We start from the raw sequence: 22,393 nt of genomic DNA, 5'->3' as shown, positions 1-22,393 counted from the left end.
AGGAGTAGGTACATTAAAATAATAAATATATGTACAAGTAAAATAGAACTAAAAAAAGCGAATTGTTAAATAATGCAATTTTTTCAAGAGTCTGTTTCAGTTCACGCTTGTATGCAAGCCTTGAACAATCAAATATTTTCAGTTCTTGTAGATGTTTATTATAAAAGTTATAGGAAACATATATACAATTATTTTAAGGATATGAGCTGCAATAGAGCTGCAATCAAAATCCAGTAGACAGATTCGATATTTTACGATGATGATCCAAGTTTCCAAAAACACCAGTAGATTGGTATACTCGTATCTCATAATATTTGTTTCCAATCAAATATCAGTTGAATGTTGACGAATCTGAATGTCTTAAATAATAATACAAGGAGCTTTCCGTTCAAGTGGAGCTTCGAATCCAAACGTGATTCGGTCGGAAAAGCGGATTATTTTGTTGCGATGGAGATTATATTAACTCTCGATCTCTCTTATTGTTTTTATTGTTACTCGAATATTTAACACATTAACGTTTATACTTTACACAAGTTATAAAATGGGTAATGAAAATTTCTCCGGGTCTTATTAAATTCAAAATGCGATTTTAAGCATAAGACTTAAAAAAAAAATGGAAATTACGCTAAAATCGCACAAGGAAAATCGTAAATCCCGACGATGTTACTAGGAGAACGGGACAAAAATATTATAAACGTGTATAGTCATCAGTTCTTGATAATTGTTCATAATTTGAAATTAACCTGACCAGTAGCTATAAAAATCAAGTTCAAAATGTCTTTGATTTACATATCCAGATATATATATACCTACCTACCTACCTACTATAAATTGGATTAAAACCTTAAATTACAATGAAACTGAATATCTTTTATTTCAACAGACGTAAAGCATACATACTCTCTATGTACACTAATATTATAAAGAGGAAAACTTTGTTTGTTTGTTTGGTTGTAATGAATAGGCTCAAAAACTATAGGACCGATTTTAAAAATTCTTTAGCAAATTTAGATTATTAATTTTCAATATAAAGTAAAATTTGTAGCTTATCCGTATCTTTTGAGAATTATCTACTAGTATTTTTAATATTAGGAAATATAAATTTGGTCAAAGTGAAAAGTACTCATACCTCATTCCTTTCATGTCGAGCTTTGTTTATACTTGAGCCTAAAGATAAAGCAGACGTGCTACTTGATGGATTATTGCACCTTTTTGAACCTAATGTCATAGCGCTCCGGGAAGATCTCAGGAGGAAGTTCATTCCACATTTTGCACGTTCGTGGCAAGAACGTCCGTGCAAAACAAAACGTGGAAGACCGCCACTAGTCCAGTGGGTGTGGATGTAACTTCATCCTTCGGCAAGTTGTGCGATGGAAGAATGGTGACGTAGACATCATGTCAAATATTTACTCCGAACACTCGCCATTGTAAAGCCGGTGGAACACGAAAAGGAAACCTATGCCCCTCCGATACGATACGATTCTGGAGACGTATAACGATTCTACGTAAGAACAGCAATTTTAGACGCTGCTGTACTCTGGTTTAAAGGATGGAATAAAGGAGAGATACTTTTCCAAGACGTTGCAACTTAGTCCTCATAGACGACCTCAGTTTGGAATCTAATCTTATCTCGGGTTGATTTCAGATGTTCATGGGCTTGTACGATACCATCAAGTGAACTGCATGTTCTTTTATGTATCATAATATAGTACATACCACAAGGAAAGGAACGCAATACAGGAGCATTATTTAATTGCCCCGTACGATTAGCAACGATCTACCCACAATATACCTATTATATCTATTAATGATATCTTTTGCTAAATTGTCGAAAATAATGTCAAGAAAACGTAATCGTTGATTACAGAAGTTTACATAACCATTTGATTACATAACTATTTTATTGAAAATCAGTTACAATAAACTCAATTCGGATCATATTTTACTAACGAACGCCATTATTGAAATGTATTTCGTTGCTACCAACCGGCATGTAGTCCACTGAAAATTGTCATACAAGCCTGGCACAATTGTTAGCCATATTGATTGAAAATCTTTACATATATCTTTCATAAGTACACAACTTCTTTAGAAATGAAATTCAAGCCACAGCAAAGCCAAGTAATCTGGCCAAGGACCGGCTCTTCGACTACACAAACCTTTGAGAACATTATACAGTACATTCAGTCATAGCTTCACTGTTGAGCACCACAGACTTCACTTTAAAGCAAATCCTTTGCTTTTCTGTGAAAGATTAGAAAGTGGATTGCGTCACACAGAAATGTTTATTTAAGTATAAAAATAAATTATATTTTATTTGAGGGATGTAAAGTAATATTAAGTATTAACATATGTAGCCTAAATTACAACATTCGTAAATCAAGAGTGCGAATAGAGGTGTTAATAAGAAGAAACTCACGATTTCAAACGTGTTATTAACGCTACAATACGTTACAAGAAAACGACAAAAATACCGTCATATCATCATTCTTCTCGTGGTATCATTCATCTAGTGGTCGCCCAGTGCTCGAAATTCGACCATAATTATACAAAAAATAATTCGCCAAGTACGAGTCGAACTCCCACACGGAGGCTTCCGTACCACCAGATGTTCATTATATTTCACCTTTTTTTATAAAATAACCATATTAAAATATGTTTTACGGCTCTTCTTTTTATGTTTACTATGATTTAGACATATTACATGCTCGGTTCATAGGTTACTTTTGTACAAAGGAGGGAATAACAAGGTAAAGAAAGATCATATCAAACCAAATCAAATGTGTCTGTTAAATTTGAAGATAAAAATAAAAAAGGTTGACGACCAAAACATAAAAGTCGGCAACGTCGGCAAATAAACGTTATTTACACAAATAAAACAACATTGTAACTAAATACGGTAGATTCGTACATTTGTATATTGGCAATACACTATACAGTGAAAAAAAAATAAAGCAATTTTTTTGAAAATACAGTAGAGAAGCACTGTTATAAACAAAAGAGTATGTATGTGTAAGCTAAGTTACTTCGCTTAATTTACATCCACGTAGATTGTTAGATTTTTCATGATAAAATATAATAATGTAAATGTGTCATTTTATAGGAAACATATTGATTACATAGTTTGTGAATTGTATGTGTTTGTATCAAATGCCTTATTTAAAAAAATATTAGCATTCTTCACGTCTCCTCTATATACAGTTGTTATGGCATTTTTCATACTAAAGGGGTACAAAGTTTTCGCTTCACATATATTTGTCATATATAGATGTCATGATTAAAGGAGAACTTATTCTTGAAAGGATTTTCTTTAACCGTCATATTATTCAGAATCGACTGTGCCTTAACTTTATACAGTGCATTAAATCTTTTGTTTTGCGTAATAGATTCCCGACGTCACAAGTGGAATAAAGTTCCTCATACTTTTCAGGTCAAATATTTACATGTTCTACTTATAATTCAACGACACATTTCTTTTACATCGAAACGGTATTTATGATATGCAATACTAACCGTTATAGGTACGTCGTACTGTTTTCTAAAGGTATTATTCTCAGAATTATGTATTTATTTTTCGTATCTTTTTTATAGTGAATTAATTTATTTATAGAGTGTCCTTTTAATATTAAGACACGTTATGTTAAAACGCAATGCCTAATGGTGAGTATCAGCTTATTGGGCTGAGGGTAAAAAAATCGAATACCAGACACCAAGGTGAAAGACAGCACCTTATTTTACAAAATTCTGCGTCATTTATAAATTAATTGTCACCCATACACAGTAAAAAAATCTTCATAATTGATACTAACGATGCTAACGATCTAATCCAACGATGAGACGAATTACCAAATGATAGAATTGAAACTTTAAACGTGACGACAAAAAATCCCCCTTTATAACCTTCACCTAGGTATTACCTGACCAGAAATAAAATTATTTATTTTTGAAAAACGATGCATCCTTTGAAATATATTCTGCATGGATCGTATGATTGTTTATAAAATCAAGCTGCATGCACGCACACCTCAACTTTATGCAGCACATTAAATCCTTTGTTGTACGTATTCCTTACGTCACAAGTGGAAACTTCCTCATACTTTTCAGGTCAACTATTAACATGTTCCACTTATGAATCAGCGAGACATTTCTTTTGTATTGAGATGGTATTTTCTTTGTAGTAGGTCATTCTACCGTAGGGTTGAGATAAATGGGAAATAAATTATTCATTATTGTGTTTGCGAATACAAATAAGTTGAACGAAACAATTGTGTACATTTTTTGTCCACCAATTTTCTCTTCTTTCGTTTGGTAGTGACATTTAGTCACTGGAAAGCAAGACAAAATGTAGGTACGTTTTATGAATGAATATTTGAGGTATTTAATCATCATAGAATATTTATACATTCACGAATTTTTTACAATAAGTATCCTTATTGCACTGAAAATTGTGACTGATAAAGTGTAACACTAGTTAAAAAGAGGGCTAATACAAACAGAGTAAATATACATTTGTAAATAGACATAAATATAAGTATAAATATAGATGTATACCGCTATTAATACAATGAACTGATATTTTATATCAGTTACTACAATTTTATTAAATTGCAGGTACTAACCAGACTTAACTCTAATATTCGTAGGCGCAGTTTTGCATAAGAAAGAGGACTAAATCTTATATCTTTATATTTTGTGTCGGTATTCTATTTAGTTACTTGATCAATAAAACACCACGTGGAACGTTTGCTTATTCATTTACATTAAATTAATTAGTTCTCCAACAATAACACGCTTTCCTTAGTTACATTTGGTTTATATTGCCGCCTGCACAAACAAATAAATCTAATAAATTGTACATTTGTCTGTAAAACAAGTAGCACAGAGAATTACACGGCTGATTGATCTTCACAAGATATTTCTGACTAATCGAAAGAAAACAAAAGAAAAAGAAAAACGTTACTTGCTGCCGTAGGTACAGTTCGTACTGAATACAGTACGGAATAGTACTGTGAAATATGCAATGTAAGGGTCTGGACAATAAAATGAATGTACATTCCTACTAAAGCACCCACTGGCTCTATCATCATCAACCCATTACTGCCCCACTGCTGGCCACGGGTCTACTCTCATAATGAGAAGGATTATGCCATAGTCCACCGCGGTGGCCAAGTGCGTATTGGTAGACTTCATATACCTTCGCATTTTTTTTTCAAATCTCTCAGTATGGAGGTTTCCCCACGATGTTTTCTTTCATCGTTTAGCAAGTAATAATTTCTAATACGCACATAACTTTGAAAAATCAGAGGTGCCTGGGATTTGAACCTCGAACCCCTCGATCGAGAGGCCGAGTTTCTTAACCACTAGGCTATCACTGCCATACCCTCCAGCCCGACATAAAATTCTTATATTCTATGGAAAACATTCTAATATTTTGGTTTGAAAGTTACCTACGAGTATACGTATGTATGAGCGGTCCCAATGTAAACATCTGACGTCATTCGTGCATTGTACTCTTACAGCATCCGTTGCAACATCCCGATAGCGCCACGGTATATTCAACTTTCAGATCAGCAGTGTATTCAACTTTGTGTCTATACAAAACATTGAAAATAATGGTTGAAGTACGTGTTAACATTTTTATGCAATACTACTCTATACGTACGAATTCGTATACGAGTCTCTTAACATGGATCAACCAGGACGATAATTAGATAAAGATTAAAAGTATTTTCTTCGTAATCTCATCTCTTTGTAAATTACACCATTCTTCAATTTCAGTTAACACTACATGATAGTGGTAACTGAAATTGTTGTATTTTTACCCGACTGCCAAAGAAGGGTTATGTTTTTCGCGCGTACCTTGTATGTTTGTCTTTCTTTATTCGAACGGATCTAACAAACGGCTGGATGTACTTCGACAGTTAATGTGTTATTATAGGTATTCGTCTTAATGACCCGAGTGTCCTTAGATAGGTGTTAGAAAAAAAATCAAAATGGCGTATTTGTGGCGCGAAATAGTAACACATTAAAAAAAAAGTTAACCGACTCTATCGAGTAGGGTATCAAATAAAAGGAAATGAAACGGATATTATAAGAACATATATTTATATATATAAAACAGCAAGGTGACTGACTGATTGACTAACTAAATTACTAATTCTCTTTTCAGAAATCAACGTACAGCCGAAACCACGGACCTTAGAGTTCTGAAATTTTGCACATAGATTATCTATATAGATTAAATAAGTACTAAGAAAGGCGTTTTGGAAATCCTACCCCTAAGAGGGTAGAATAGGGGATAACAGTTTTTTGAAATCCTTAAATTTTGAAGCAACTACTATAAAATTTTGTATTTGGCTTTCTAGATAGGAACAAGGACACACATATTTATCCCTTTTCGAAAAATCAACCCCGTACAAGGTGAAATAGGCGTTGAAAGTTCATTTGAACAACTGTCAATTTTGAAGCAAACACTATGAAATTCTGTATCTGGCTTGCTGGATAAAAATAATGAAATTCTACCCCTAAGGAGGCAAAATAGTGGCTGGAACTTTGAATTACTAAATTAATATATATTATAGAGCGTAAATGGTGCATTTTCTTTTGCGAAATAGTAACACGTTTTAAAAAAAGTTAACCAAAACTATCGAGTGAAAAAGAGATTACAAAATGTGTAGTGTTGCTGTTCCAGCGATCAACGCAAAGGGAAACCTCTGATCTTTAGAGTGCTGGAATTTTACTCATAGGTTCTTTATACAGCGTAAAGGAGCACTACGGGGATAACATAGGACAATATTATTTGAACATATTGTGATTTTGAAGCAGATACCTACCATGAAACTTTGTATTTAGCTTTCTGGATAAAAATAATGAAACGCCTATTTCACCGTTTTAGGAAATTTTAGTTCAGATTTTTTTAGTGCAGTCGGGTTTTTGATTTTTTAATTAAATTACTTGTTAGTCTATTTGTCCATTGTTTATGCGTTTCATCATGTTCACTCTATTTAAAACTAATCTCCTCTTCATGGGAAATCAAATGCATCAGAAGTTTTTTTTTATATCTCCAGCACCCGTTTTGTATAAGTATTAATAAAAGCATTAAAACACAAAGACATTCGTTAAAATCAGTCACATAAAGTTTCCTGAGGCTCGAACACATTCATGGTATAGAATAGCACAAAATATGTAATTAGTTAATTTAATAATATATGGTCACATAGTGGACATGATCCCTAAAGACTCTTTACTACTACTACTTTATGGCGTCACCCGTTCATTGTACCCTTCCAGATTCTACTGCAACTTTTCTAAAGAGACAGTGTATTCAACATAGCGATATCAGATTACTGCCACGTCTTTAGTTAATGGGTATAAAATAATTTTACATTTCGTTCAACGTAAACATGTCATATACATTAGTATAAAACGTTAGCTTACTTAGAAACTGAAACGAGTAATGGTAAGTAGCTACACCTATAGACATCTTCTGTATAGTTTCATTGGTAATATATATATGTTGCTCTTATTTAAGAGCAGTATTGTATTATGCAGCAGCATGCAGTTCACTTAATAGTAAGTGGCTACTGCCGCACCACACCCTTTAAATCGACACAGTAGCGTTTAACACTGCTATTATAAGAAAATACTAGAGGTTACGGTGGTAGAACCCTTTGTGATTCGACTCCGGCGTCACCACCGCCACACCTATTTCTACCTAATAACAGCAGTGTTAGGCGCTGCTGTCTAATCTGTCTAATATCTAATCCTATCTGGGGTTCATCACAGATGTCCATGGGCGGCAGTAGCCACTTACCATCAGGTGGACTGCATGCTCGTCTGCTACTCTTATATTATAAAAAAAGGTAGCGGGGCGGTGCCTCCGGAGTCGAACCTTCAGAGTAACTACCAAATTAGAATCACCGCGGCGCGAAATATGCAAATTCCATATTAAATCATGTTACATTGTACCTACGTCACATATTTCACGACAAAATAATCAAAGTCAACACATATCCAAAACATATTTGAAGTCTTCAAATATTTTTGTAACATTAAAAAGAAGATATGTCGTACGAGTAAAATATATTAAAAAATAAAACTAAAAACCACGCTTTTATAGTTCTCAAGCCGATAAGGAAAATCAATTTCAGTTTTTATTTATCTGATCGTTCAAAGCGGCAAAAACGTTCAAAGATTCCGTTACATACCCAGATAGATATGTACATACAGATATAATATGTACGGTCAAGCTAATAAAAGTGTGGTACCTAATTAATATTATTGCTATATAGTCCAGACGGAACTCGTTGGCCGCTCCTAAGTTATGTAGGTGGCTCGGGGATGCATCAGCATTTGTTGTTGTTATTGTCAAATTATGTCAGTTCGCCGTCAATCACCCCGTCACATGAAGGTAAGATGAGTGAGACGTCGTGTAAATTAAGAAATAATATTTAATGTAGACACTTTTTTATCTCATAAACGGAAGGTCGATCCTAACAGTATCGAATATACTAGTAATACTTATGGAAATAAATTATTAACAGAGGATACATCGGCTATCGACTTCTTACTACCTTAGAGGATTAATTTGGGACGCCTTACGCAAGTGTTTATTAATACCTAACCTTAATGGTGGAAATTGGTTTAGAGTGTAATATTTTTGAGTAAACTATGTACCGCCTCAGAATCTATTTATGAAATATATTTTATATTAACTTACCTTTTAAACCTTCCCTGGACTGCCACAAATTATTCTAACAACTAAAATTAGCCAAATCGGTCCAGCCGTTCTCGAGTTTTAGCGAGGGTAACGAACAGCAATTAGTTTTTATATATATAGATAAATCAACTTGAATGAATAGTCTAGTGTGATTAATTACTTTGACAGTCATCCGTTTCACACCTATCACCTAGGACGCGGCCAAAGAGTTCCACATGGAATTTAGATATCTTACCTCCAGACACGTTCTCCAGGGTAAAAGCATTAAACCGCCACACGACGGAATTGTTAAGTATGCACTGCAAAAGAAGCATAGAGTTAATATACCATATCAAGAAACTACCAAACGTATGTTTCTTAACCACCAAAAAAATAGATTGATTTCCTGTAATGTCTAATAGTGTAAAAATCATAGTGAACAGTGAAAGGTACAATAAACGTAATAAACAAGTATAACAAAAAAATCAAGTCAACTACCAACATCTGCATCTCGCTGCTGAATTTAACATAAGCTCTGAGCACAATGGCGTATGTATGCATGTTTATCAGATTCTTGGCCGTTTGTCAATGGTCACACTGCATCGGAAAGGAATTTTAATACACATTTTCGTCAACATTGCGCTCAGCGCACAGCGACCGAGGATGCGTTCGCGCTGCGGATTACCTCGCAAGCCATTAACACCCAAATTGTGTTAGGCTCAAAATAGAAATTGGAATGAACGATTATCACAAATGCTCCCTAACTTCTGTTCATCGCGAAACGCATGGGAAACACTTTACGTCCTCAGAACTGCGCATTGTATAGTTGTAACCTTTAGCGACGGCGATTATTATTAATGGTTTTCATTCGTATTATTCTTGCGAAAATAAACTAAACATACGGTCCGATCTAGGTAAACGGTGCATACATATTCTGGCTCCACGCGCATAAACAAATAACTAGTACAATAAACACTCGTACGCATAAACATATTATTCTGTCCTTAGTAGTTTTTTTAAAAGCCACATAAATAATGACTCATGATATTGCATCTTCCACGATGGGATGGTATAAAAAATATCATATTTCCGTGCTTTAGGGGACTAACTGAATAGCACATTTATTGTATCTACAGTAAGACCAGATTACTCTAGGTCGCCCGTGATATTTTCGTATGGAAGGTCACTCTCATATTTTCTTATGCCACATTCACCGGTTCACCGGCAGTTGCAAATAATGCGATGAACGCAACGTAAATACAAACCGTGATAATTTCTCTTGTATCGTCCTTGCTCAAACTACTTGGAACGCGGTTTGTCGCCGGCCGTATGTCACACGCATACACAACGGATAGTACGTGTGAATGCCTCATGAATACAAATAAATGACATTTAAATTTGTGGTCCGAGTAGGCGCAATGCCGAAGGACTGTCGTACGACCGTGATGGGAACGGGCGATCGGGCAGCTCTCGGCACGTCTTCCTCTTATTAAGGTTTACTTTGAGCTGACTCGACGCAATTATAGCTCATTTTAGAGGTCGAGGCCCAGAGTGCAAGAACGCTCATTAATAGCGATAGAGGCTCTTGGGATATATTTTAGAAACAGGAGAGTTCAAGTCACTGCGAGTATAGAAATAGTTAACGTGTGATGCGTCATCACAAAACTAATTTCATATCGCAAACTTTAAGGAGGACACTAAGAATTGTAATGAGATATATGTAGGGAAGCCATCGTCTACTGGAAAATGTTTGATCATCAGTCACATAGAAATAGACGCTTTCTATGTAATGAAAGTAGGTATATAATGTCAGAAGAGTGCAATGCCTCATCCGCGTTTCATCGCTTCTCTGTTGAAGGACCAAAGTACGAGAGACCAAAATATGCTTAAATTAAGGACCCCTAAACATATTCGCAATTCGCAAGCTCGCACGCACGCTAGCTACAATATACATGCGCGTTGTTATATTTAGTACCTCTTCCCAATACAGCTACATTAGGTGATCGATTCATGATTTTTTAAATAATTATGATAAATTTACTTTGGTGTAACTATTATAATGACGGGATACAACATATTTTTACTGAAAATCCAACGAATAGATATACATTGTAATAATTATTAATCTTAAGCTGTCGTGGAAAGAGATACATGTGCGATAAGCGTGATAGTCTAAGATCCGACTACGTGATGATTTATACATCTTAAATTTAAAAGCAATATAATATATTTTTAGTGATTTTAAAATAAACTGTTAAAAGTATTATTTGCTTTCATAATTTTTTTAAAGATTCATAAATCTTTCAATTATGCTTTGAATACATGTCTTTTAACTATTTCAGTAGACACACCAGAACCGTATCCCTGTATGAATACGTACAAAAGCACTCTGATAAAAAAGTAAGCAGTCGGACCTCATACTGTGTGTACTAGGTGTGTATACTAAACTTACTTGCACCTGGCCTAAGAGGAGGTCATCGAGCAGTGCCATATCGCCAACGAGCGTCCGCGTCACCTGTCGTCGCCTGCGGCGGCGGTGCAGCGTGAGGAAGCGGCCGGTCACAACCCCCTTGAGCGCCATGTTGGCAAGCTCTTCGTGGTACTCCTTCCGAGGACATAATGCCACCGGCTGGATTGTTACTGTAAAAGAAAAATATATGATAAGGACCAGTTGGTTTCACGCTAGTCAAAATCTAAAATAAAAGTTATTGTTTTTCACATCTTATATTAATTTTAGCAGTGCGATCACAAACCTGTATTTGTTTTGTATTTATATATAGGTCTGTGAGTACGATCTACCTCTGACTAGAAATGCCAATTTAACCAAATTAATTGTTTTATAAACCTCCGATAATGTTCACTATTTTTCGAAATACATATGTTACACCCAAAGTAATCAATTCAGATATTAGACATATCTACTCAATTTGGTCAAAGTGATAAATAACTCGGAATTAATTACATTAACCAGTCATTTCATATAATATTTTGAAAGACTTGGAAAAAGAGTATACGAGAATAGGTAAAGGTTATTTAAGTAAAAGTATAAAGGCTATTTCAGTTTTCCTTAAGCATAATTATATTTTTTGAAATTTTATATTGATCCACAGGTCGAAAAATAGACATGTCGAAATGTTTTACGCCCAGTCTGTGTACACGATGTACGTAAATTAGCTATTGGGCGGATTAATAAAGAAACATGCATAATAAAATAAATATGCCACACTAATTTCTGTAATCTTTAAGTATTTAATGATTCTGAATTTACATGATTCCACCCAGGACGCTATCGCGCCCTGCTCTCTTAGTTTTATGTTTTCTATTATGTACGAACCTAACCTGACCAATTCTATAGAATTTCGTACAGGCTTGGAATTGGTTAGGTTAGGTTAGGTTGGTACATAAAAGAAAATAGAAAACTAAGCGAGCAGGTCGCGGCAGCTTTATATATAACACCCAGATAAAGTGATTAATTTATTACACTTTCTCGAAAAAAGAGTCATTATACATACCAGTCATTATGTATAATAGCTATTTGATCACTTTGATTGTAACACATGTATTATTGCTGTTCAGTTGACTTTTCTATCCTCGTACTAACAAGCGATTATAATGGATAACAGTAAATTGTAAAGATCCTCATCCCTAAATAATTCTGAATGTCAATTCAGTTGAATTTACCTTTGAGTAAATACCTACCCACCTACTAATCGTAGTGATAGTTAAGACTTTGTAGTTACAATACAATAGATTAATATTAATCTAATCAAGCATTCTCACATAACGCTACAGGGAATAACAATTAAATATAACAACCTATTAAGACGTAAATCAGAGAATGCGATGAGCAATTCCACGGTTAACAATGCGATAGCGATGTATTTATCAGTAGGGCTTGAAATCGATACCGGGATGTAGTCGACAATAGGTATACTTATATTCATAACGGATAAACTTCCAGTATGTAATTTTGTACTAAAATCGTCAACAATACACTACTTTTGAGGAGAGTAGCAAACTAGCACATAGTCTAGTTTGACTAATTATTTATTTATCAGTTGATAAAGGCCTTGTACAGTGTGTTTATAATTGTATGTCATTTTTTCAGCTCGTACGTGTGATTCAACCGCATGCGTACCAATTATTATAATAGTGCCAGCCTATGATTTTATAGATACTTTTCCAACCATGACTTCTGTAAGCAACTCTAAATAAAATTTTAGGTTTACTTGATCTGTTACCGACAGATGCGTTACTAGTAATCGACGGTAATCAGGGCAAGTCGCTTACGACACGCGGCGACTAGTGTAGGTATTAGCTTAATGTCGCTCGTGTGTTACTTCCGTAGGTGAGTTGTGGTCAAAAGGCTTCGAATTATTATTTTTCACATCCTTCTGACCAGAGCTAATAGTACGAAAAGTGCTTTTCGTAACAATATACAGAATTAGTTGCATCGACGTGGTCACCGCTATTGCAGTTTCATCGCTCGTTAAACGGCTCTAAAGATAGTGCAGAAACAATTTGCAGTCGGTTGGGTACCCATGGGAAACAATAATCACTTAACCGTATACGAACTTAAACCGTTTACTCCTTCTGTTACGTAAGAAAAATGTAGTTAAGAAAACTGCATTGATCTATCATACCGAGATGCCTTTTCCTCCGATGTTTTCCTTTTTTGTAGCGATGACTACCAATACGTTGAGTAATAGCTTAGCAATACGCATAACAAATTACAGTCTAAGAGCACGCATTTAAATGTTTCTGTACATAAAATAGATATATATGTTTAAATAACGATATAGTTCAAAATGAACAGGAATATATTCATATATGAAAACAGTTCATTAAACAAAAAAAATATAACGTTGTTTTGTATAAGCTTGAGAATTTAATAAAGGTTGTATTTTCGTCTGAGCCTTGGGAATTAATATGGTTGGCTCTTGGGCTACCACTAAAGGTTTGTGTCTTTATGACGGCTGTTTATGAGACTCGTCACGTACATGGCACAGTTGATGCATGTCAAGACGGCGCCTAGATCAACCAATATTGAACCATCTGTGCGCGTTCAAATCAAACATATTATAGCTGAAGTGAAATACCCTAATAATACTGCGCAGAGCATAACTGCTCGTAGCTTCTACTATACTGTATGTACTCTTGTTCACATCGAAGCTATATTAAGTGTGAAGAAAAATTGATTATGAAAAAAAAAGAACACAACGGCACCCACCCACAGTCAGCGCAATGACAATTAGTTTAAACGTGCTCTAAGTTTAATAATAGAATTTTCGAAACGTGTCTTTTAATTCCATTTCTAATCACCTTTTACTAGAAACGTGCGTAATCAAGCTTATAAGTCAAAATGTCCCTTAAGGAAAAATCTAAATATTTTTTCAGCATTATAATATTATACTAGTCTAGAAGCGACAGACCGCTTTTACCTAAATTTACGATTTTTACATTCGATCTACCCTAGGTGGAGGTGGTACAGATTGGTTTTAAAGAACTTCCTCCCAAAAATTCCTCTTACGATACAGCGAACGCTGTTTTGCACTGAGGCAACGGATCCGAATACTTTGAACTACTACAATGTTCTATTATCACGGGATTCGCCGGGATTCCAGAAGCTTATAGCAACGCAACCCTAATCTGAATTACTGTTTATCACCATGTTTACTGAGCGTTGATAAAAAAGCCAGTAAAAGCTTGTATGAGTCGCACCCAGCTAATGTCACGTTTGCACGGTCGAACGATTCTTGTTTACAAAGTCAAGTGTTTATAAAAACACTTTTGTTGTTATTCTGGAGTCCATACATGTACATATATGTATGTTGTACTTTCAAAAGTTTAAAATATTTGTATCAATGAGGGATTATATATTACGTTTTCAGATATTTGTCTGCGGCCAAATATGAGCCTATTTATTAACATAAGAACCATGCCTCATTATTACTATGCTTTTATTAGCTGACATGTATGTATCTAGGTATGTATGTACGGAATCTTTGAACTCGATTTGTATCCTCTCTGAACAGTCAGTTTAATTTAAAAGAATGATGAATTATCAAGAACACGACAGACAATACACGATTTTAATAATTTTGTCCCATCGTCCTTATCAGGCTCATCAAAATTAAAGATTTTCGAGGCGGTGTTTGAGGTAGGTGGCGTCGCGGCGATGTGGTGCGGACTAAATCATAACTAACACTGGTCTGCAAAAAAATCCTCCTTCAAAAAATTAGGTCATAAATATGAAGATTTTGATGCTCTGAATCTGTTTCCGGTGGCAGATTTTTTCCATCACGTCTAGATTTTTTTAAATGAATTATTATTTTCCAAAATATCATGAGTTTTTATTTGAGTTAATATCATAAACAATATAGTGTGAATTTCCATTATATATTGAAACAGGGTAAATTAAACCGCATTTTATCGGCAAAAAAATATTTCTTTTTTTTTTGTTTTACGACTTTTTAATTTTTTTTGGGGGAATTGTGCACCTTAAGTACATAAATCGCTATAACTTGCGAACTAAGAGAGTTAACATGTTGAAACAAAAATACAACGATTGAATAAATAGGTCGCACTGATCCATGAAAAATAAGTTATCTTTTTTGGAAAAAAATCAGACTTGTGTAAAGACAGTATTTTTTTAGGTTAAATTTCAAAAAAACGTGATTTTCCTCAAAAGAATCTATTTTCTTTATTACTTTTTTCTTTATTATTCAATGTAATTCTACGTCGTATTAGCTATAAGTAGTACCTATATACGGGTATTTGTAGTATAGTAGGTATTTTCGAGAGCTTCTTTCAGCTTATAAAGCCTTAGGATGCAATATATCACTCAAAATTAATTTTTTGGACTCGCATGTAGATTTATTTCTAGAAAATCGCGATGCCGTATCAGAAGAGCATGGTGAAAGGTTTTATCGCGATATTATGCATATTGAAAGACGCCACAATGGAAAATAGTCAGCAGCAATGCTTGCTGATGTTTGTTGGTCGATTCGCAGAGAATTTTACATGGAAACGATAAAAAGAAATAAAACTATAAAATAACTTGAATTATATTACAATATTGAGACAAATGTACTGATACATGAAAACATAGAGAGGAAAAAAACATTTTCTTCGCAGACCAGTGTAATTAGTGAAATTAAGCTGTTATCGATCTAGAAAAAATCGTCACCGAATGGCTGTAATTATTGAGATAAAGGTCATGGAAAAATAGAAGAACTTGTAGAATTTTCAAAAGGCCTTTCTTAGTACTTATTCACGCTATGTAGAGAACCTATGTGCCAAATTTCAGAACTCTAAGGTCATTCCAGTCGTTTGTTAAATCCGACCAAATAAAGAAAAACAAACATACAAGATACGCGCGAAAAACATAACCCTTCCTTGACAGCCGGGTAAAAAAAGATAATAGTAATGAAAAAGGATAAAGATCTCATCACTTTGGCGCAGTACGTATTGAGTTATTATCACGATCCGATTACGGGACCCATCTTGTCTTTTTTACTCATACTAATTATAACGCTGGCGTCGAGCTGAGTGGATTATCAGCATGAATTATAAAAAAGATAATGGACATCCATTATCAGAAAAAAGTCAGTACATTAGACAACACTACTTTGTTGAATGAACTTAGAGAAAGCGCAATCCTCGGCGGTTCTATTTCTGTGGACTCCACCGCCACACCTTCTGCTTTATAACAGCAATTGTATAATGCTGCTCATTTCTGTTTGTATAATATGCCAAGGGAAAAGCATAACGAACAACAAAACATCGTCCTCAGTTTTTCAGAACCAAATGTTTGAGGGCGGCACTGAGTCTTTACTAATTGGTGTTCCGTTCTTTATCATATGATATCAATTACGCGAAAATTTTAAAGTTAATTTCTTGCAATAATTCATAATTAAAGGGCACTTTACCTAAGATATTTCTGGAATAGACAGTCACGTCACGACATTATTTCAACTTACAACAAACTAAATAAAAATAAGTGTAACTGTACAAAAGTAACCACCGACTTCTTAAATATGAATATTTGTTTCTTGTTAAAAAGGAACTTTCTTACGTTGATCGTTAAATTTTGGAATACAAAAACTTAATTGAACCCAGATTTTTAGTATCACCAATGTATCTTGTAAGATAGAGAGAATGTTTACAATCGCATTACCCGTGGACCACAGCTGAGCCGGGAAGATTGATCGCCCGGGGGATTTAACTCGGGCACTGCTCGTGTACTAACGTTGACCGTTTACGCTAAGCTAAGCTGAGGGCACGATTGATCAAATGTAACTCTATACTGATCTAAGCGCTTGAGGTTACATAACTAGAACTACAGGCGTAACACAACATACGTACGATATTTTCTATTTCTTATTTAGATACGGGACACTTATTTTTTCTTATCATAAGTACTCTAATACCGATTCGGAAATAGTCGTCTTGATCAACCGAGTAGTGAGAACTTTCGAGTGTTTAGTCTACAACTACAACGTGAAGCAAAGTAATAATTAGAATTAACATGCACATAAGTTTGAATCATCAAAGTACGTGCCGGGGGTGAGTACCTCGGTCTCCCCGATTGAGGCCAATTGGAAGCATTTTACTAAAACGCGGCAGCCAATTTCACGTAACAATGTTTACGAATGATCATAAACAAAAACAATGGAGATGTTGACATATCGGCTATAATAACACATACCTATTACACAACATTTTTAAACTTCCATGTGCATTCTAATAAAAAAGTACAGTTTGTATGATCTAAGTTAAAACGCATTGTTTCTATTGGCTTATCTTTCATAAGGAATCGTAAAAAAGAATGTGAATACAGAAGCATATGTATAACACTATTAATTCGGGAATCCTAATCCGACAATAAAATGTCTCAATTCCGCCATAATTTTAGTCTAAAATCATATAATCCAGATCCGGTCTTCAGGCTCGAGATATCGTATGTGCGTTCTGCACGCTCAATGCTCATCTCTTGAGGGACATAACTGAAAGGGGCCCCTCCCTCTCGGGACGTGGCTGGCTTAACGCTTCTCGTGACCCGACACCGAGCGTCCAGAATAACGTCGCGGAGTTTTAGTCGGTAGGAGTCCGATACCCCTTTTGCTACCCCGGGAGGGAGAGGTTCCATGAGGAATTCTCCGCGAAAAAAAAAGGTACCCTAAGAACATACCTTATAGTGTCGCTGAATAAGATAGAAATACAACTACCCGAAGCATTTTTTAAGTACAAAGTATTTTCAACCAAAAGATAAGAGGACCAACAACCTCAAAAGAAGCGCCAATATATTGTTAGCTGTTTCCGTCTTTTATATAAGTCTCAAGTCATAACACTTCAACAATATATCTGAAAAGGAAGCTCTTTACACTGCATGAGCGCTGTAAAAATAATTGTACCTACAGGATACAATCTCATTCCCGTCAGATGAACTGTATGATCGTTTCCTATCTTCCCGATATGTTTTTCATTGAATTTATCTAACACTGTGTTATTGAAAAATTTCTGCCTATTATATAAAATATAATCTGCCATACCATTGTATTTAGCACATAGATAGCTTAAAATCGATCTTCCTATTAAGAGGAATTTATATGAAAATCTATTTTGTTTTCATATGTGAGTAAAATTTATGCAATAAAAAATGCAAGAATAATTATTCCCATAGTTTTCGTGTGCTACTTAAACTAACATACAAAAGAACAAATAAATTTTCTACTATATCTTCAAAACGCATGAATAATCTCAGAGTTATGGCCCGATGCTTCGAGTTTTTGGTTCATGATATGCGTCAGCACTGTAATACAAATTTCTACTCTCGTCTCAACGGTTCAGTTCTATATAAGTTGACTTCGCCGTCATGTTGAGTGACGTAAGAAACTTATATAAACGTGTCTCCAAATTTCGTAAAGAGGTAAAGAGATCTGTTTCTTAAACGATTCCGAAAAATCCAGTTCATCCAAAAATTCAAAAAAGATCACGCGTGACTCTACTTCCATAAATATTTATTGGCCTATAAATGGTATCATGATATACAAGAATTGTTTTTTTTCCACCATTCCTCTATTTAATTTTAGACAGTACATCTATTTTGTTTAAAATTGGCTACGATAAAGTGGTGCGGAGTCCACTTAATACATATTATCCATGTGCATACGCAGTGATCATTCAGTTAAGAGGATAAGAAGGACTGCAAGCATGTTTTGTTTCTAACACATACCCATCGTTTGCAAGTACATCCAATATACATTTATTATAGACACTTCACGCATACAATTCACACACCATTCTTTATACAAATAATTATAGTTCAAAAAACTAAAAAACACGCTTTTATGATAAAATCAACTAAAAAGTAGAAAATAATTTTCAATCTAAGAATCAATTAAGGAACAGTAAATAGTATAATTGTGGAAAAAGTGTGGGGTGCTTTTCGAACCTGATAAATGGAGCACCCCACACTTTTTCCACAATTATACTATTTACTGTTCCTTAATTGATTCTTAGATTGAAAATTATTTTCTACTTTTTAGTTGATTTTATCATAAAAGCGTGTTTTTTAGTTTTTTGAACTATAATTATTTATTAATTTTTAGTATTTCTCGTTATAGCGACCACCATTATTCATCGTTTGTAAAAAAATCAAGTGTCTATCTAGTACGATTTAAGAGATAAAGCCCAACGACAGACGAACAGACCGCAGAGGGTTTCGTTTTAACCTTTGAGTACGGAATCCTAAAAATCATTCTACAAGAGCGCATTATAGATATGTTTCAGAACATTTGAGTTATAGGGAAATAACATTATTATTTTCTAAACTAAAAATCACGATATAAAAGTTACGCCTATTGAAACTAAATAGCAATAATTATTATTTGCAATCTAAAGTTGCGATGAACTTTGCTAAGGTGTTTGAAAAATCTCGCCTCGAAAATCGTTAATCCAGAGGATGTTGATAAGGACAATGGTACAAAACTATTAATGTTTAAAATATTGAATTGTCATCGGTCCTTAATAAGTATGCCAAATTTCGAGTTAATCCGACGTTTTGAAGGGGGTTAAAATCATGTTCAAAGATTCCGTTACATACTAACATACCAACATACATACGTCTGAAGCTAATAAAAGCGTGTTAAAATCACGGTCGCTCAATTGGGTTGCCCAACAATATTGTTAGCAAGACGCTAAAGAAGGTCGGTTTGAGGGGGTACTCCTTATTCCATGTAGCAGTACAGATAATATATTCGGAATCTGGTATTTGTCAGATTAATTTAGATCGCAGGTAGATTATATTTTACCTTTTTAAGTTCTATCATTCACCTTTCCTTTTAATAGACATAACATCATCATATTTAAAAATTATATAAATTAAATATTATATACTGATATATAGGTACATATGTAAGGAGATGAACGTTTGATCATCATGCTATTAGAATAAAATACGAGAAACTGCAATACTTCGAGTACTCGAAGAAATAAATGACTTCTCCGCTATTCTTATGTCTATGCGCAATAATGTGTCCATTTTTAATACATTTATAAGTATGTATGTATATGAAAAATAACCACCAAATACTAAGAAAACCACGGTTTTCCACATATAAATATATTTTCTTACTATCAACGAGGCACAGCTTACAGGCAGAATTTATTCCATAAGCTGCTTAAGTGTAAGTACATTGATAACGAGTTCACGAGAATATTTCCACGTGCAATACAATTGTATCTTGTATTCGACGATTTCGCTATTTGTCTGTAGCACAACACCATATTGGCTTGCTCCAAACAATGTCAAATTTAATTGATTCCGATATTATTCGCGGTGATAACATTCAATTACACCAATAAGTTGAAGTGTTCGCCGCTACATTTGAATTGTATTTTTAAATACATACGTATTGAAAGATTCACAGACGTCATTATGTCAGGTGTCTCATGCTGCAGAAGTTCACTTTTAGAATTTCTGACATCTGATTACCATGAAGTCCTACTTTTTGTGTTCCAAGAAAAAATCTTATTCATAAATAATGTAAATTATTATAAAATACTATCTATGAAGTGAAGAAGATTTTTTCTTTATTTTTACCCATTATCACTTCCCAGGCTAAAAAATTTAAGCCGGTATCCGACTGCGGAATATAATGTTTTTCGACCGTTTGTATGATCTTTGCTTCATTCTACGGCCTACCTTGATGCCTAAACGACTTCACAAATTTTAATATATGTACTGTAAATGTAAGTATATGTATATTTAAGCAGTTGAGTTTTTATATCATTATAAAAAAATTAGTTTGCTTGGTAAAAATAGCTGATTTATTTCGCACGTGCCGACATGGGGTCGGATACGGGTTGGAAATCCTGGAACATACTGCATCACTACTTGGCAAGGGATGGCATATTATTAATAAATGGTAACAGGATCAATGCATCTTACTTTATTATCATTATTCACTACTGGATCCCATTAAGTACGTAAATATTCTATTGACGGATCAAAATGGGAATTGTGAAGACTCTTCCACAAATTACCTAATCAATCATCTGTGAGAAATCGAGTATTCCTGAGGATTGAATCGGGAAAGTTTTATTTGAATATCGTTTATATAGTCGCGGGCAAAAAATCGGGAAAAACTAAAATTACTACTAAAATAATAGAGCTGTATGTTGCAGATAATTTATCAAATAACAAAACGGAACCAAATTTCGAAAAGGAGATTAAAAAAAGGGAATTAAAAACTTTAAAGTGAAAAAAAAATTGTTTGTACCTCATATAATACGAACTCATATATCGTATGGCCTTCCCGGGCTCGCCTCACAGCTGCCAGGCGATCGGGGATGCTATTTATTAAGTGACACACATAAGGGTTTTGATTTTGATAACATTTTGATCGTATTAGCTTAGGAAAGAGGTATTAAGGACCTCCTACACTAAGTAATATTATTTGCATATATAATTTGAAAGCCACAGTTAACGTAATCAAAAAAACTAAATCTAAACAGTCGTTTGATTTTAAGACAAATAATTGTTAATTTGGAAGATATGAGAATACGTTTGTATATCTTACGTTTCTTCTGATCTTTAGTTTATTTTAATGGTGATTTCCTTCAGTGCGATATTTTAAAACTAATGATACCGGTGCACCGATATACCGCACTAAGTAACTCGCCAGCGGTGTTGTAGGCGAGTTTAATAGCAACAAATCCGTTGAAAAATAATAATAAATGTAGAATCGTAGATCCGCAAGGATCTTAACGCTCAATGAGTGTATGTGATGAGTGTAACACGAATGAATCTCGGAGGTGTCGTTCTCAGAGATTACAATTTTGTCACCACCTGACTTGATGGTCAGGATCATATCGAGAGGAAACGTACCTGACCTGATTACTAATTATTATTTATTTAGATACCACTTTACTATGCTTATTTTATAGTAAGTATTTACTTAAATCTTAAAAAAAATACCTTTATCACCTTTGACATTTCATATACATAAACTTTGCCTTTTACATTAAATAATTTGGACGGATTGAATTGAAACATGCTAACACAACAAGCATGTGAACGTCAGTTGCTATCAGTTGAATTTATTTCTGCTTAAAATCAAACATAATGTCCATGAAAGCATAATTTCAACTATTTAGATGTACATTATATTATACTATTTTCAAACTATT

General features: G+C 34.2%; 1 protein-coding gene across 3 annotated transcripts in view; it reads right to left on the bottom strand.

Moving 5' to 3' along the window:
* The window catches only part of LOC140743732 (uncharacterized), a 180,270-nt gene that overhangs the window by 89,595 nt on the left and 68,282 nt on the right, over positions 1 to 22,393 (bottom strand). For 2 of the 3 annotated variants that reach the window (XM_073075255.1, XM_073075253.1), the window contains exons 3-4: positions 11,151 to 11,338; positions 8,955 to 9,018 (exon numbers count right to left, since the gene is read on the bottom strand). In XM_073075255.1, coding sequence (XP_072931356.1) covers positions 8,955 to 9,018; positions 11,151 to 11,338 — 252 coding nt within the window. The remainder of the gene's footprint in view (positions 1 to 8,954; positions 9,019 to 11,150; positions 11,339 to 22,393) is intronic. The other variant, XM_073075254.1, reaches the window with a different exon arrangement.

Source organism: Epargyreus clarus, unplaced genomic scaffold (assembly GCF_041222505.1).
Source record: "Epargyreus clarus isolate Ecla_fem2 unplaced genomic scaffold, WU_Ecla_fem_2.2 ptg000007l, whole genome shotgun sequence".
Classification (NCBI taxonomy): domain Eukaryota; kingdom Metazoa; phylum Arthropoda; class Insecta; order Lepidoptera; family Hesperiidae; genus Epargyreus; species Epargyreus clarus.
The sequence above is the reverse complement of the archived record's forward strand: the minus strand, read 5'-3'. Positions and strand labels throughout refer to the sequence as shown.